The 16,213-nt window shown below is 43.8% G+C and overlaps 1 protein-coding gene across 1 annotated transcript; it reads left to right on the top strand.

The window, feature by feature from the left end:
• The first annotated feature begins 12,089 nt into the window (after positions 1-12,089).
• PRND (prion like protein doppel) lies at positions 12,090-12,629 on the top strand. The gene has a single exon (XM_006921622.1). The coding sequence runs from the start codon at positions 12,090-12,092 to the stop codon at positions 12,627-12,629; it is 540 nt and encodes a 179-aa protein (XP_006921684.1).
• The last annotated feature ends 3,584 nt before the right edge of the window (positions 12,630-16,213 follow it).

Below are 16,213 nucleotides of genomic sequence, written 5' to 3'. Positions count from 1 at the left end.
GAAATCCACCTACCATGCCCCCATGGCTGGCACAAAGTGAAGAGCTTCATGATCAACCACATTTATTTAGTTTGGCTCACACTTGGGCAGACCTAAAACTCTAAGCCAGATAATGTTCCTCCCACATACAAATACGCTGCAAACACACCTGGCTCAGAGTTCTGTTGACTTTGAGTTAATTAACGTAAAACTGAGTGTTAGCTATAGCTATAGAAAGCTGGCAAGATCTTATTCCCTTAACTCTGCTAAGATCTAAATGCTAGGCATGCCCGTCACCCTGCTCATGGTGGCTGCCCACACATGGAATGTGTCCGTTCAGGTTTCTCTATGACTCCAACTCACCTTTACAAAGCCCCAACTCCAGCATTCAGGGGGAGCCACACAGACCCCAGGACCTTCCAGCTGGTCCTGCCCATCATCGAGACTCACAGACCAGACGACTCAACAAAGAAAGAGACTATTTTCTTTTTCTAGCTAATGCTATATTTACCCAGTTCCCCTGCATGTCTCTGAATCTCCTTTTATTCTAGCCCTTCAAGGAGGCCTTTTCTCTCCAACCCTCTACATTGCCTTTCAGGAGATGGATGGGTTTGTTATTTCCATGGCATCATGCAGACATCGAGGCTATTGTTTGCAAGGAGGCCTTTTCTCTCCAACCCTCTACATTGCCTTCCAGGAGATGGATGGGTTTGTTATTTCCAGGCTATTGTTTGTGGACCACACTGGCCCAGAAGGAGGGTTTCCTGCCTCTAATTAGAACCATCAGGCAGGGCTAATGTTCCCTCAAGAAACATCTCTGGACCTTTGATGAATGAAGAAAAGAATGTATGAATGATTATATGCTCACTTAAGCCCAGATCCCCATCCACCCCATAAAGTCTGTCAGAGACCATTGTTAGTTTTGAGAATTTTAAGAACAAAATTCTTTCACCTATGGAAGGGGCCCATTGTGGCTGTGCCGCATATCTGATTTCCACCAGCTTTGGTTGCCATACTACCCCAAACCTGCCAGGAGATGAACTCAATAAATAAACCAGGACAGGCTATGTGGCTCTGTCCCACCAAGTTACAGAAAATGCCCCCTGAAAACCACCATCTGGCTTTTGACATAATCACCTGAAGAGTAACTGGACAACAGAAACATTGTTTTATTTGGCATCTCCTAGTATGCGATAGTAAAACCACGATATCAAATAGAAGTGCATATGTGTCCTCCAGGGTAAGGGGGATGGACCATATAATATTATTCAACCATAAAAAGGCTGGATGAAATTCTGGTACATATTACAACATGGGTGAACTTTGAAAATATGATGCTAAGTGGACAAAGCTAGACACAAAAAGATAAATATTATGATTCACTCTGTGAAATATCCAGATTAGGCAAATCCATACAGACAGAAAGTGGGTTTGTGGTTGCCAGGGGCTGGAGAGGGGTCGGGGAATGAGAGGTGGCTCCTAATAAGGATGGAGTTTCTTTCTGGTGTGATAAAAAATATCTTGAATTAGAGAGTGGTAATCAATGAACAACTATGAATGTACTAAAAATATCCCTGAATTGTACACTTTGAAATGGTGAATTTCATGGTGTGTGAATTACATCTCAATGAAGCATTTTTTTAAAAACAGAAAAAGAAAAAAAGCATTGAATTACCTACCTAAGAATAGAAATGATGAGTAGGTAAGGGGAGGTTTAGCCATTTGTTTGAGATTTAATCAGTTATAAGAACATTTCCACCCACTTTTTTTTTTTCTCACAGGTGTTCCAGGAAAGTCTTTACAGAAGTACTAATAGTCTTGTGTCCACCATGTGTACAAATGCTTGGCTTCAAGCCTTTACTGGCCACAGAATCAAAACCTAAATCAACAAAAACTGAAAAAATGTAATATGACATTTTTGGCCTTTAAAAAGGTGAGCAGAGCAATAGACTCACAGACCGGTTGAGTTTAAAACTTGCTTGCTGATCTTGCAATTCGTCGTACTAGAAGATTTGCTGGTATCAAGAGCTGACAGAACAGTTACCAGTGAATAGACCTGTTATCCATATGTTGCAGAAACTCAACCCCCTTTACTGAGCATTTAATACCAAAGGTTCCTCAAAAAAAAGCTATAGATCTTTGACGAATGAATGGATGAATGAATGAGGGACTTGGGAAAAACTAGCTTCATGCACCAGTTTTTGTACAAGTCCAGTGATTACGTTTTCCACTAGATTTCAAATTACCTGCCATACAGACAATTTCAACAATTTTCATCCACCTGGTGGAAACTTTACCCCTTTCCCCAAAGAAGGCATTTCTCCTGATTTCTCAATCCGCCCAATGAAGGTAACCCCAGCTGTTCCTTCTTCACTTCATAGGGAACTTACACAGACAAGTAAGGACGCGCCCTTGCCTGCTATGAGCTAAATCTTTGGCAAGACTGGGCAGTGTGCATACCAGGCCTTGAGAAATGCAGGCCTTCATTTGAGCCTTAGCTTCTGAACTGCCCACATTGCATCCCTGTCTTACTCATCTTGACCTAATTGCCCTATTCAGAGGCCTCACTGGATCCTTTAAGCACCAGACGACCCACTTGAATCACACATATGGTGTTTTGGCTTTCCCTCCATTGGCTCTTCTTCCGATTGGTTTTCCCTCTTGCATTTATACCTGATCCTCCTTCCCTGTGTGTCATCTCTCACCTGTGTGTCATTTCCACTTAGGGCCAGGAGGTCAGAGAAGATGGAAGAGGGGTATTGGTTCACGTTCAGCTGGAAAATCCGAGATATTTCCATATGGCAGCTAAAGTGAAGGGGTGAGAGGGCCTGGTCAACCGTTGAAATCAGTAACATCTGAGGTGGAGGTGGAGGTGGAGATGGACTGTGAATTGATAATAGAGACGAATCCGTGCTGAACAGATTGTCCACCCCGCCCCTGGGCCGGTGGTGATCGTTATCCAGAGCCAGAAAAGAGACTGCATGGTTCAATAAGTGCTGCCTTCCTCCAGACCACAAAGCTGAGTCGGATGGGAAAACCTGCAACACAGAAACGGTTGTGAAAGGGATCCAGCAGAACGTCCAAGAGGTCAACTGTCCCCCTCTATCCCTTCCTCCCCGCAGCCCTCTTAGTGACAATCCAGTCCTCTATTGGCACACCCCTGCCCCTCCTCACTTCCCAAGAAGAACTGGCCTCATCGTCTTCCTTCCAGGCAGTCATCTCTGCAAACTGTCACTGCAGTGATCGACACGTCCCCTACACTCCGACAATCCTTCCCTGGTACCTGCCATCATACACACTGAACTAAGGGGCTGTTGCTTAGATCACAAATATTAGCAGCTACAGCTTACTATCCTCATTTCTCCAAGCCTAATTTTAAAAGGTATTTTCAAACACATCATGAATCTTTACCTTATTGTCCCTAGAGTCATCCCTAAGATGCCCCTATTCCTTTTCTCATGTTCTTCCTTCTACCTGGAATGTCTTCTCTGTCCCCTTCTCCACCTGGAAAAATACTCCTATTTACACATCAAGACCCGGCAGAAATGCCTGTCCCTGACATGGACCCTTTTGTGAGTCTGGTGAGATCTACAGACCCTGCTCAGGGTAACGTTTTTAAATGCATAAAATAAAATACAGAAGTTACATGGGAAACAAATTATGCTAAAATATAATTATCAAAACATTTTTACACTGATGAAATATTTAAAAACTCACTAAGTAAGGTACACTGGAGCACCTGGAGCTGAGATGACCAACATGTGCCATTTTGCCCGGTAGTTTCCCATTTTAACTGAAAATCCTGTGTCCTGGGAGCCCTCTTGATCCTTGGAAAACTGGGAGAGTTGGTCACCCTACCTGTAATGTGGCATGAAAATATCTGTGATTTCGAGGGTTACGGTCGTGGGTACAGCTAACGCTGCTGTGTCTGCTGCCTGTGTTCTTCACGGAGGAAAGACCATCTGTCAGGTAGAGGTTAGTGGAAATAAAGATGTGATCATTTTTTTCTAACCAAGTTATGTATCTCCCAAATCCTATCTGTGGTCATCACCCTTCCAGATTAAGAGCCCCTGCAACTAGTGGGACAGAGTTAGGCCTAATCTCTCCTAACCTTAATAATTTGTTCTTAGCTCCACTATAACTTAGCACACTAATATCATTGTTTATTTAAAAAGCAAAGGGAGTCTCCCGTACAGAGGGGTCGGCATGCAGCAGGTGCATGGGGAGCACTGGAGCCTTCTCACACAGCTGAACCTAAGCTGGTTGAAGAATTTTGGGAAACTGCTTAGCAGTTTCTACTAAAGCAGAACAGACGCCTATCTGATGACCCAGCATTTCTACTCTTAAGGATTTGCCCAACAGAAATGAGAGCTCATGCTCACCAAGAGTTGTACATTCGAATTTTCATAGCAGCTACATTCATAATAACCCCAAGTGGGAAACAACCCAAATGTCTATCAAGAGATGAACAGTTAAATAAAATCGTGGTCTGTGTGTACAGGAATGAGAACTGAAAAATAGCATCTCTAGGCAACAGTACTGATGAATCTCACGAACATAATGGTGAACAAAAGAAGCCAGCCATAAAAGAGCACACATTTCATGATTCCATTTGTAAAATTCAAAAGCAGGCAAAAGTAGCCTGAGTGTGAGAAGTCAGGACACTGTGTACCCTTTGGGGAGGCGGGGGATGGGAGGTGGGCATGAGGCTTTGAAATATTCTGCTGCTTACATAAAGCTGTTCAATTTGTGAAAATATATTGAATTGTGCACTTGTAGTATGTGCACTTTTCTATATGTCTGTTATACTTTAATAAATGCATTTCTTTAAATTGTTGGGTCCTCCTTTCCCGTCTGCTACCAGATCTCATCCCTGCAGCCATCAATACCAAGAAGTGACCTCACCCTGCATTTTCCAGTTTGGTTGGCTCTGGGACTTGACCACTGCTCCCCACACTGACTGTGACCTGTCTTGATGGTGTTCCACTCTTTCTCTTGGCTGAAGGCATCACAGACCTAGCCTCTGGCACAAACTCCTTCAGCTTTGCTATTTTCCATCACAACGGTAAATCCTTCATTAATGATTCTGGCAGGCCAATAATTAACATGTTAACACATGCCTGTGCAATCAAAGCAGCTTTTAGACTTTAGCTTACTTCCCTTTATAATATTTTGGGGGAAGAATTTGTATTAAAATCTGTGGTTCCAACAGTGCAAAGTAATGTTTGATAAGCCCTGTGAGTGGAAGGGGGCATGATAAGCCCAGATGTGAAAACCGACTCTCCGTATGAACCACCTCCCCCAAAGATGCCCATTAAATAGACCATTCATTGTCTGAGATGGAGGTCAGCTACGTGACAGAGAAGGCTAAGCTCTCTTCCCACTGAAGTCACTCAAGGCAAAGAAAGGCAGGGTTGGGATTAGAACCTGGGTCTCTGATTGGCGCTCACTCTTTTTGCAGCATCCCCAGGACCTCACCTGAAATGAAAGTCACATGAGTAATGAAGGTGTCACTGCTGTGACACAGTAGCTGATTCTGCTCACCTATTCCAGGTAACCTCACCCTAGGGGAGGCCTGCCTTCTTTTGGATGAGAAATCCACAGATCAAATGACGAGCTAATTATGCTTTTTCAAAAACATCAGAGACGATGAGAAAAGTGGCGGGAGGCTGAATGAGGAACTTCAGCATGGTGGCCAAGTCTAGCATCTCTGCCCTTCTTAGGGTGTCCAGGATGGAGTGTCTGCCCTGTCCCCTTTCCCAGTCTATTCCTTTCTGGATCACCTTAAAACACAGCCTTCAGCCTACTACCCGTGCTCTAAATCTTCAATGGTTTTCTATCTTCTAACTTACAAACATCCTATTCCACATTTGGTGACATCCAAGATGAGTCACTGCTTCAGCGGTCCCTGATAAGCCACAAGGAGATGCCTCACTTCCCAATCTTAACTCGCCTCCCTCCTATGCCCCCCGACACACTCCATCCCCTTTCCCTGCCTGAATCAACTCCCCACAGCCCAGTGCCCAACACCAGCTGAGCTGGGAAGGGCAGAGAACTGAAGAGAAAATGACCCTGTGATGAGTGCATCTGCTTCTCCAGGTATCACCCTGTGGGCTCATGGTACACCTCTAGACAACTGTGTGCCACGCAGTAGCAGCCGCCGCTGTGACAGGCCTTCATTCACCATGCTGCCCTTGATTTATTTTTTTAAACTAATCGTAAAACCATTGTCTTTATCCCTGTTAAATTTTCTCTGCTGCCTTTATATATCCAGACCTGCTGAGATTTGCACTGTTGAGCCTGCCCTCTGGCGCACAGCCTACCTTGGCAGCTTCGATTCATCAGCAGCTCCGACAACACTGTCCTGGTTGACTGTCCTCAACCAGGTCACTGATAAAGAAGGGATAAAGGGAAGCTAGATGAATCTAGAATTTATGCACTGGGCTAGATGATGGGGGCAAACAGGTGCAAATGAAACATAATCCCTCAACTTCTGTGAGCTCAACTGGATGTGTGAACAACAATGAGATGCTCCGATGACTATTTGGCTATATGCCAAGTGCTGTGGGACCCCCATGTAGAGATCCCCGATCGTGCCTGGGAAGAGAAGAGTAGGCACCTTATAGAGGACAGTGGCATTTAAGATTTGCACAAAGCAATAGTCAAAGTTCTCAGACTATAAAAGGTGAAGGTAGGCATAGTCTATATGACCCAGCAAGGCTACCTCTCAGAGAGCACATCCAACAGAAAAGTGATCACACATCCACCAAAAGGCACTTGCAAGAATGTTCACAGCAGCACTATTCATACCAGAAATCACCCAAATGTCCACAAACAGGGGAACAAAGACCTCAGTTGTAGGATAGTTTTATAATGGGATGAACAATCTACAACTACATACAGTGTGGAGGAATCTCACAGATGTATTCTGAATAAGACAGAAGAAAAAGATTATGTTCTATATAACTCTATTTATATGAAGTACAAAAACAGGCAAAATTAATCTATGATGGGAAGGAGTCTGGACAGCACAAGGGAGGAGATGATGACCCAACAGGGACACCAGGAGGTTTTGGGGATGCTGTCATGTTTAGTTTCTTAATCCGGGTACAGGTTACGTAAGTGTGTTCAGTTTGTAAAGATACATAGTGCTGTACACTTAGGATGTGTGTACCTTTCTGTGAGTACAGTAGACCAATAAAAAGAAACAAATCGAGTACGGTTGTTAGACAGCTACACAGCTTTCTGAGTAGTTATTATTTCCCAAAACACATTTCAATTATTTCTCCACCATTAAGCAATGAGCTCTTTTATCTGCCTTATCCATCTCTATGCTCTGCTTCCTTGGCACAACATGATCCCAAGCACATAACAGACACGCGATAAATCTTCAAGAAGCCAGGTTATGGTAGGTGATCTTCCCCGCCACGATCCTTTCTGGGTAGAGTTTGGCGTTGTAGCTTAACAGTCACTGTATTTATTTATAAATGCTTTCCAAAGGTCCAAGCTCTAATCAAACTAGGAATTGGCATAATAATGACCCACTCATGCATTCTAGAAACTCAGCCATTCCTTGTTGCTTTTTTGGTTAATCCACATTATTTCTTATTGTTCACATATATGAGAGAAATATATCATAGTCCTTTTCATCATGGAGCACCCAGCCCTGTGGACTCAATCTTATTCTCCCTATTTTCACAAAGATGGTCAACATTAAATTATAGTCCTAATAAAATTGTCGATGCCTGAAGACACAATTCACTGGGCCCTAGCCTCAGCTCATTTAAAGAGACTACTGTTCTTGCACTAATTCCTTGGTTGTTTGTTCATCTTTACAGGCAGAGACTGGAGCAGTTCTGCACTCTCTGATCTGCTTAACAATTTTCTGGCCCTGTTTGCAGCTTCTAGAGCTCCTCCCATCTTCTGAACATTTTCAGTCTTCCACACTCCTCTGTGCCTCTGAGAACAGCCTTTGTTCCATGGCAAGAGGAATCTGCAGCCTCATCAGCACTATACCAGCCTCCCACCACCCTCTGGGCAAAGTCCTGCTCAGAAAGGGATAGAAAGAAAGGAACGGAGGGGGCCTGGAGGTGATGGCACTAGACAGAGACAAGCAGGATGATTGGTACACAAAGTTCAGAACAGGGCAATGGGCCCTCAGGGGCAGCACTGCCCTCCTGGCTGGGTGACCTTGGGCCTGTCTGGGTCCCATGATCTCACAATATGAAGGAGCTGAACTAGAGGATTCTGAGTCCTTTCCAGCTCTAAATATCCCAAACCCCAATTATGACCCTAAGCATCTATATAATGAACAAAATTTTACTAACGTTTGTCTCTGGATAATAAAATATTAAGAGATCTTTTTTTCTTTTTCTTCTCTTCTGCATTTTGCAAATAGTTTATATTACATTTGCACTTCTAATGTGTTTGCGTGTGTTCACAAGACCAAAAAGTCTCTGATTCTAGATAAAAATGGTAAAGTTTTTTTTAGAGGAAAATGAAATAAAACGTAAAGTAAAGGCAGAAGAGAGAGAAAGGCACAACTGGAGGCTGCAAATCCAACCAGAGCATAGAAGCTCTCAAGGGCCCCCTGAGCAGCGGGGGTTCCCACTTCCGGGACGAAAAGTCTTTGTAGGCTCTTCTAGCGCCATCTGCTGGTCGGCCCAGAAGTAACCTCTTAATTTGGTTCGCAAAAGGGCTTTGAAGCAACCTGAGGAACGTTGTTGGAGTCACATTTAGGATGAAGATCACATTTTATTCACAGCAATTCTCGCTTCATACACACCTCCACAATTCACTTTTGATGTTGTGTTGCAGTAATGATCGTAACAGGGACACCTGAACAAGTCCCTTCTGTATAAGGAATGGTCATCCAGTAACTATGCACAGCCCCTTAAGCCAGGAGTGACTGATTTTTCTGGTTCTCCTCCCCGCTACACTGGGCGCCACGTAGAGGGAGAGGCACTCTGAAGAAACTCACTCTCAGCCCCCACTATCTTTGAACGGTGTTGGTTCGTCTCCACTGGTCTTCCTCCCCTGGGTTTCCACCAATCTTCAACTTGTTGAGCTTTGGTTCAAGCTTTCCCAGATGACCCCAGTAGCCCAAAGTGCTGGCAAGTCCTCTGATTTGGCCTTCCGCCCACCATTAGCCCTGCTTTTCCCTCTACCCAATAGAAGCACAGCCCCTGTGAGTCCAGGTGGAGGGCACAGTGGTCTAGCTAGTTGAACACTGGTCCTCTTCCTGACCTGACGCTTCCCACAAAGGATGCCCAGCAAAGGCTCCTTTGCTCTCTGGTCTTAAAGTACAGAACAGTGCGCATATCCAGCAAGACCTCTTTAAACCACCCTGTTGTAGATATTGATGAGAAACATTGTCCTTCTAAAACTTCTCATTTCAATTCTGAAGGGCACCTCTGGAAATACCAGCCTTAAAAATAGCTCTAACTAAATTCTTCAGACAGATGCATTCATCCATTTGTCCAGCTGTGATGCTGTGACATAACAAGAAATATATATTTGATCTTCGTCCCCAATTTCTGGCACAGAGCTTCTAAAATCTTGTAACATCCTGATGGGGTGAGAGGAGCATCTTTCGTTATAATATTTAGGTTTTGTCCCCAGTTCCTGGCACAGAGGAGTTCAAAGAGCTTCCAAGTTGGTGAACTCATCCACATGTGGGGACAGTCGTGCACCCCAAACTCCATGGGGACTTCTGAACTTGGAACACTTCCAGATCTTCCCCTACGTACCTCTTCATCTGGCTATTCATTTGCATCTCTTATGATATCTTTTATAATAGTAATGTAAGTAAATAAGTAAATAAATAAATGCATAAAATAAAATAAAAGGCAACTCTCAATTCTTGCTGAACTTTATCGAGATCACATGGTGTTTATTAGTAAAGAGTGATGAGAAGGTTGATCCTTCTCAAGACAAAGGAGCACCCGGCAACCCCTGATTGGTCCTACCAGGAAGGGAAGGGCTGCCATATTTGGAGAGAAGCAGGTCTGCCACTCCCTCTGCAGCTTCTACATAGCTAGACAGGCCTGACTGCCAAGAGGGTGTGCCAGAGGACAGTGCAGTCCGTGGCTCCAGAGGTACGCTCCCAGAGAGAGCCCAAGGTAGGTGAGGAGGCAGAGTTTGTGCATGAATTCTATTTCTGTGATTGGGGTTGCTCATTTCCAATCAGACTGCAAACCATGCAGTGACTGCTTGACCCCATCTCCTGCGATGGGACCCAAGTCAGGAGTGAGAACGTTTGAGCATCCTGGTGTTGCATGGCTATGTTTTGGTGCTATGATAAAATGCTATTTTAGGATTGGCTGGTTGGGATTTTCTCTTGCTTTTAAGCCCTTGCCTAGAAAGACAAATTTATTTCTCAAGATCTCTATGCTTTTATTTAATTTGATGCTCTTGTAATTGATGTTATTATTCTTAAGATTTCTCCTACTGAAGACTATGGGCTGATGACATGGGGTGTGACCTCTGTTTAGGCGGTTAATGAATGTTTGCTTCATGCTTGGATCTCTGATCTCAGAAAGTAGCTCTGATCTCACTATGATTAGGGGGCAGGGAGGTGTGGGGTGCTGAAATCATGGGTACTCGGGCTGCTGCCAGGCGTACTCATGCTCAGCCTGGGGCAGAGACCAGGTGATGCCTGCACATAAAGAAAAGTTAGCAGAGGCCTCTTTGCAGACATCCAGAGACTAGAAATACACTTAGGTTGCACTTTGGCTGTTTTTCTGCATAAGAACCAGTGTCTCACTAGGGTTGAACATTTTAACAAAGCGATACTGATAACTTTTAGGAATACTGCAAGGGGATAATGGAGGTGTATTAGGGGCTAAGTGAGCTAACTTCTGAACCTCCACCAGCTCTGGCACTTACGAACTTACAGTAAATCTTACCTAAGAGAGAACCTAAGCATGCTCCGCTGTAGTAACTCTTCCTGTGTCCCTGATCCACATGAACAAAGGTCCAGGTGCTGGAATGCCCCGAACAATTGACCTTGGGAGGTGGATTTTCACAATAACTATTGTGATTTCAGGAGCCAGATGTGACAAACTACCAGATTGGGGCTGGATAGGAAGGATATTCTCTAATTAGCAGCCTTTCAGATGCCCTAGAGTAACCTTGATCCAGCACCCTCAGTGCTCCCTCAGGCCCTCTGTCCTCCCCATCATCTCAATTCATCTGAAATGCCTCTCCAGCCCTGCTCTTTGCTCAGTTTTGGGTCCATAGGGGCTGTCCTTTATGCCCAGTGCTTCAAAAGCACAAACTTGGAGCACCTTCCCCTGCTGCAGCCCGGAAGGGCAGTGGGGCATGGTGAGTGGGCACATGGGAATAGTGTCAGACAGAGCTGCATTCAAATCTGCCACCCGCTATTGTGCAGGCTTGCCAAATTACTTAACTACTCTGAATCCCAGTATGGCTTTTATATAATGGGGCTAATGATGTACCTCCCCCATGCAAGAAGTAAGTTAGACAATGTCAGTGGCTGACATAGTAAGTGTGTAATAAGAAGCTAGCCAGGGAAGGAGGATGGAGTCACACCTGTGCCCAGAAGTGAGACATGAAAGGATTACTCTTGGACATCGGGAAAAGTGTGATTCCCTTAACTATACTCCCATCTCTGTCTCTCATTACCTTAAAGGCTTTCAGGATCAGCAGCCAGTGACTTTATTAGAATGGATGGCAGAATATGCCCAAGACACTGCCAGCTTAGAGCAATAGAGACTAAAAAGGGAAAATTAAAAATACAATCTATGCCCAGGAGCCTCTGATTCTAACTCTTCTACTGTTTACTCCTCTCAGGGATGCCTTGATTTCACATTTAAAACCCTGGTAATTGCCAATTGCAGCTTCTCATCTGAGAAAACCAGGATTACTGCCCTGAATGGATGTAATTCCAGGCAAAAGCAAGGAGCTTGGTATTGACTTAACCCTGTACGGCCCAAGCACGGGAAAACAATTATGCTTCTGGAAAAATGTAAATGAGTCAAGGATGCACTCCTTGTCTAAAATCTATACACAGGGATGGGGGCCAGGAAAGACAGGGAACCCCACAGAAATTCACTGTCCCATTCTTTGCTATTGCAGATTCTGACACAATGAGGAGGCAACTGGGTGGATGCTGGTTGGCCATTGTCTGTGTCCTGCTCTTCAGCCAGCTCTCCACAGTCAAGGCAAGAGGCATAAAGCACAGAACCAAGTGGAACCGGAAGACCTTGCCGAGTACTTCCTCCCATGTGACAGAGTCCCAAACGGCGGAGATGCGCCCCGGGGCCTTCATCAAGCAGGGCAGGAAGCTGGATATCGACTTCGGAGACGAAGGCAACAGATACTACGAGGCCCACTATTGGCAGTTCCCCGATGGGATCCACTACGACGCCTGCTCCAAGGCCAACGTGACCAAGGAGAAGTTCGTCACCAGCTGCATCAATGCCACCCAGGCTGCGAACCAGGAGGAGCTGTCCCAAGAGAAACAGGACAAGCTGCTTTACCAGCGGATCCTGTGGCAGCTGATCAGGGAGCTCTGCTCCATCAAGCACTGCGATTTTTGGTTGGAAAAGGGAGCAGGACTCCGGGTCACCATGGACGAGTCCCTAATGCTCTGCCTGCTGGTTTTCATGTGGCTTATCATGAAATAAGCTTGCAAGCAGGCGGGTAGCCACGAGGATGAGCAGGCGAGCAAACCAGAGCGAGTTATCTCAGCTCTCTCCCCCAGTCCCACACCAATGCGTATTCTGAAGGTACCAAAGGGCAGTGATTCTTCAGTGCTTCAAATAGTACTCCCAAGTCTCCACTCCGGTATTTGCTTGTGTTTGATAAATGTTCGTGTATCAGTCCCCTGCAGGCTCTACCGGAGGGCGCGTGTTCACCACTGCATCCTCGGCTCCCAGTGGAGTGTCTGGCACACCGTATTATGCAATAAATGATAAAAGGACATGCCAAGGACGGTGCCAAGCACTTCACAATACTTCCCAACAACTCTTAGAGGTAGGTGTTGTTCCCGTTGTATAGATGAGGAAACTAAGGCTCCGAGAGGTGAAGTAGCTAGAAAGTGGCAAGGCCAGAATTCAGCCCTGGCTTGTCTAACTGCAGATTGTCCGCTCTTTGCATTCCCAGAGCTATCTTGTAATCTCTGATGGTTCTCAAGGCCAAATCCAAACACATATCTCTAATGAAACTGTGAAAACTCCACTTTTAGAGAAATAAAAAGACCATGTATTTTGATGCCCTGTTACAGTGAGGTTTCCTTTAATTCCTCTAATTAAACTAAAATATAAGAAAGAGATTAAACTAAAACAGAAATAAAACTAGACAACAGACCAGAAATGATCTTATAAGAGAACGTTGCCAAGCTGATTATCAGAGCAGATTCGATCCATAGCAGGATGTGTTTATCGCACAAAGATTTTTTCCACAAGAAGAATACGTGTATGCTGTTCCCACCTCTGAAACAGTCCACGTATTTAAGAAAATGTTTTTAAGTGGCATGCCTGTTTTCTAATGTTCTCCTAACACTATGTGAATGTTTTTAGGTACACGCATGGGAACATCTTTAAATATACTCCCTTTACATAGGGACTACACACAATCTCCAGCGGTATTTTTACCACCGGTTTGGCAATGGGCCATCATTTCTGTGAACCACTTATCACTACAAAAAAAATAATTTCTCCTAGTCAAAAAGGTTGAAAAGAAACTGCGTCTTTAGGGAGACCTAATAAAGAATTCATCTAGGCCATAAGCAAGAGTAGTTACATCACTTTTTATCTGTTTATTATTAGTTAAAATATATATTACAAAATATGAATACAGCTTAAATAAAAATAATGAATCTAATGCTCTAAGACACCCCCACAGGCCCTCGGGGGTATTCTCAGAGACCTCAGGAGTTGTTGAACCATATTGGGAGATAACAGCTGCTGAATATTATCAATTCTCTTTTTAAAAGGAGTCTGTAAGAGGAGAAAAAAAAAGTGCGTGGTGAGACAATTTATCCTAAGTATTTTAAAACATGAATGTTGATAATGGTACCTCCTGTTCTGAGCCTCCTCTGTTATCAGCATTCTTCTCAAGGATACATTTGAAAGGTTTTAACATAGAAATAGGGTGGCGGACTTGGGGGTGGGGCAGCTCAGGGGAGCAGCCTGCCCTTGGGTCGTGGGGAGAAGCCCGCCCCGCACTGAAACAGCACACCAGGACCCACCCCCACCCCCTCTGGCAAGGAACATTGCTTCTCATGCTGCCAGCACTGAGCTCATCTTTTACTTTTAGGGTCCTGTTGGGTTCTAAGTCAGAGAGCAAAATTAAAGTACAGAACACATGGAGGTTATTTCTTATGCGTCGATTTTTAATTTTTACTTTTTAAATGATAACAATAGCAATAAAGACATAAAGAACACATACTTATAGATTGATGTTGAAATTTCAGGTCCTGGCTCATCTGAGTTTAATTACAAGGGCAAGCACAACCGTGTAAGCAAAATGACCTCATTTCTAATGTGAAAACACTTGGGCCATGATGTAGTATATTTTCGGTAATTGCTGTCTTTTCTCGTTTTGTTAATAGTTCCAGAAACCAGATTTAAGCACGGTGTGAAGTGAATTTGTACATGGTGATTCAAATGCAAAATTTATTTATGGAGCTTTTAATTGAAAACGTATGTGCTTACATATTCTTGCTCATGTTTACGAATTATAAGGTCAAGTCAAGGTTTTTTGAGTCTGGTTTTTCACTTTAGCAAAGGGTTGCCGATGCCTACTATGTCTAAGACATTGTGAGGAACTTCTGAATTATTCTTGCTAGAGCCATTTTAAATGTGAATAATTTCACCAACCATCATGTTCTCGTTCCTTTCGATTGTTGATTTTTTAAAATAAGTTTATTGTAAAAACGACATTAAAATTACAACAGACATACAAACAAAACATTGCCCATAATCCCAGCATCTGATTAAGTCACTGTTTTTATTTTCCCCTACAGCCTCCTAGTCCTTGCTCATTTGCATATACAAATGTACATATTTGCAGTAATAATATAGGTGAGCATTTATATTCTAAATTTTCTCTTAACTTTATTGTATACTTTTTTCATTTTTCCTATGACTTTTTGTTCTTGCCACCCCCTCTACCTTCCCTAACCCACACCCCTCCTTCCTGCCTGAGATGTAGCCTCTGTACTTTTATCATGCTCAGATATATAAGGGAGAGTTTTTTGTTTGATTACTCCTTTTAAAAATACTATAATCGTGCATATCACATTTATGTCTCTGCAATTTGCCTCTCTAACACTACATCATGAACCTCTCTCCAGTTCAACAGCTAGCTAGTTTGCTAACTCATCCTTTTACATTGCTGCATAATATTCCACAGTACAAATGGACTCTGATTGATTTACTATTTCCTTGTTGACGGGCCTTCAGGTTGTTTCCAGTTTTTCGTCACTGAAAACAATAAACATCCTTGTACATACAACCTTGCAATCTGTTACTTTTATTTCTGTCAAATAGATTTACACAGGTGGAATTTTTGAGACAAAACAGTGTGTAATTTAAGTTTTTCTCAACATGGCTAGATTACATTCACATAGGTGGAGCGATTCCCATTACCACCTGCAGTGTATGGCATTAACTTGTAAGAGTTTCTATATCATTTAAGTATGAGCAGCTGCCTTTTCTATAGGCACGGCTTGAGCATCTTCTCCCCTTGCAGATGACACATCTAAAGCTTCCCAAGTAATTTCGGGCCATAAGGATCATTTAGAAATCCTAAAACTGTGAGCAATTCCCATTCTAAATCTGGTCCTTGGCCCAAAACATCTGGATTAGAAGCCTGCAAAGGAGGTAGTGTGTGTGCAGGCTTCCTGCTCAGAGGGGTGTGCGTTTGCACACTCCCAATAGCCAGGGGAGGCACATAGAGTAATGTTTGGTAAAATTACACATGCAAGTATTTGCCAGTGAGGATGCATCTAGGTCATAAAGATAAAAGGAGCAGGAATCAAGCACACGGTTAAAGCAGCCCACAGTGCTCCTCCCCTCCCAGCTCAGGCAGACAACCAGCATCTCCCTGGAGCTCTTTGCATCCCATCTTGCTTAGGATGTCCTTGGCGACATTCAGACACCCCACCCTCTGGTCCTAATGAGACGTGACCTAGGTAGTGGCCACAAGTTTATCTTGAGCTGCCCACACTCTCTACCTCAAGCGTTCTGATCTCAAATGACTAACC

The sequence above is a fragment of the Pteropus alecto genome, unplaced genomic scaffold (assembly GCF_000325575.1).
Source record: "Pteropus alecto unplaced genomic scaffold, ASM32557v1 scaffold45, whole genome shotgun sequence".
Classification (NCBI taxonomy): Eukaryota; Metazoa; Chordata; class Mammalia; order Chiroptera; family Pteropodidae; genus Pteropus; species Pteropus alecto.
Note: the sequence above shows the minus strand (reverse complement) of the source record. Positions and strands in the feature narration are given on the sequence as shown.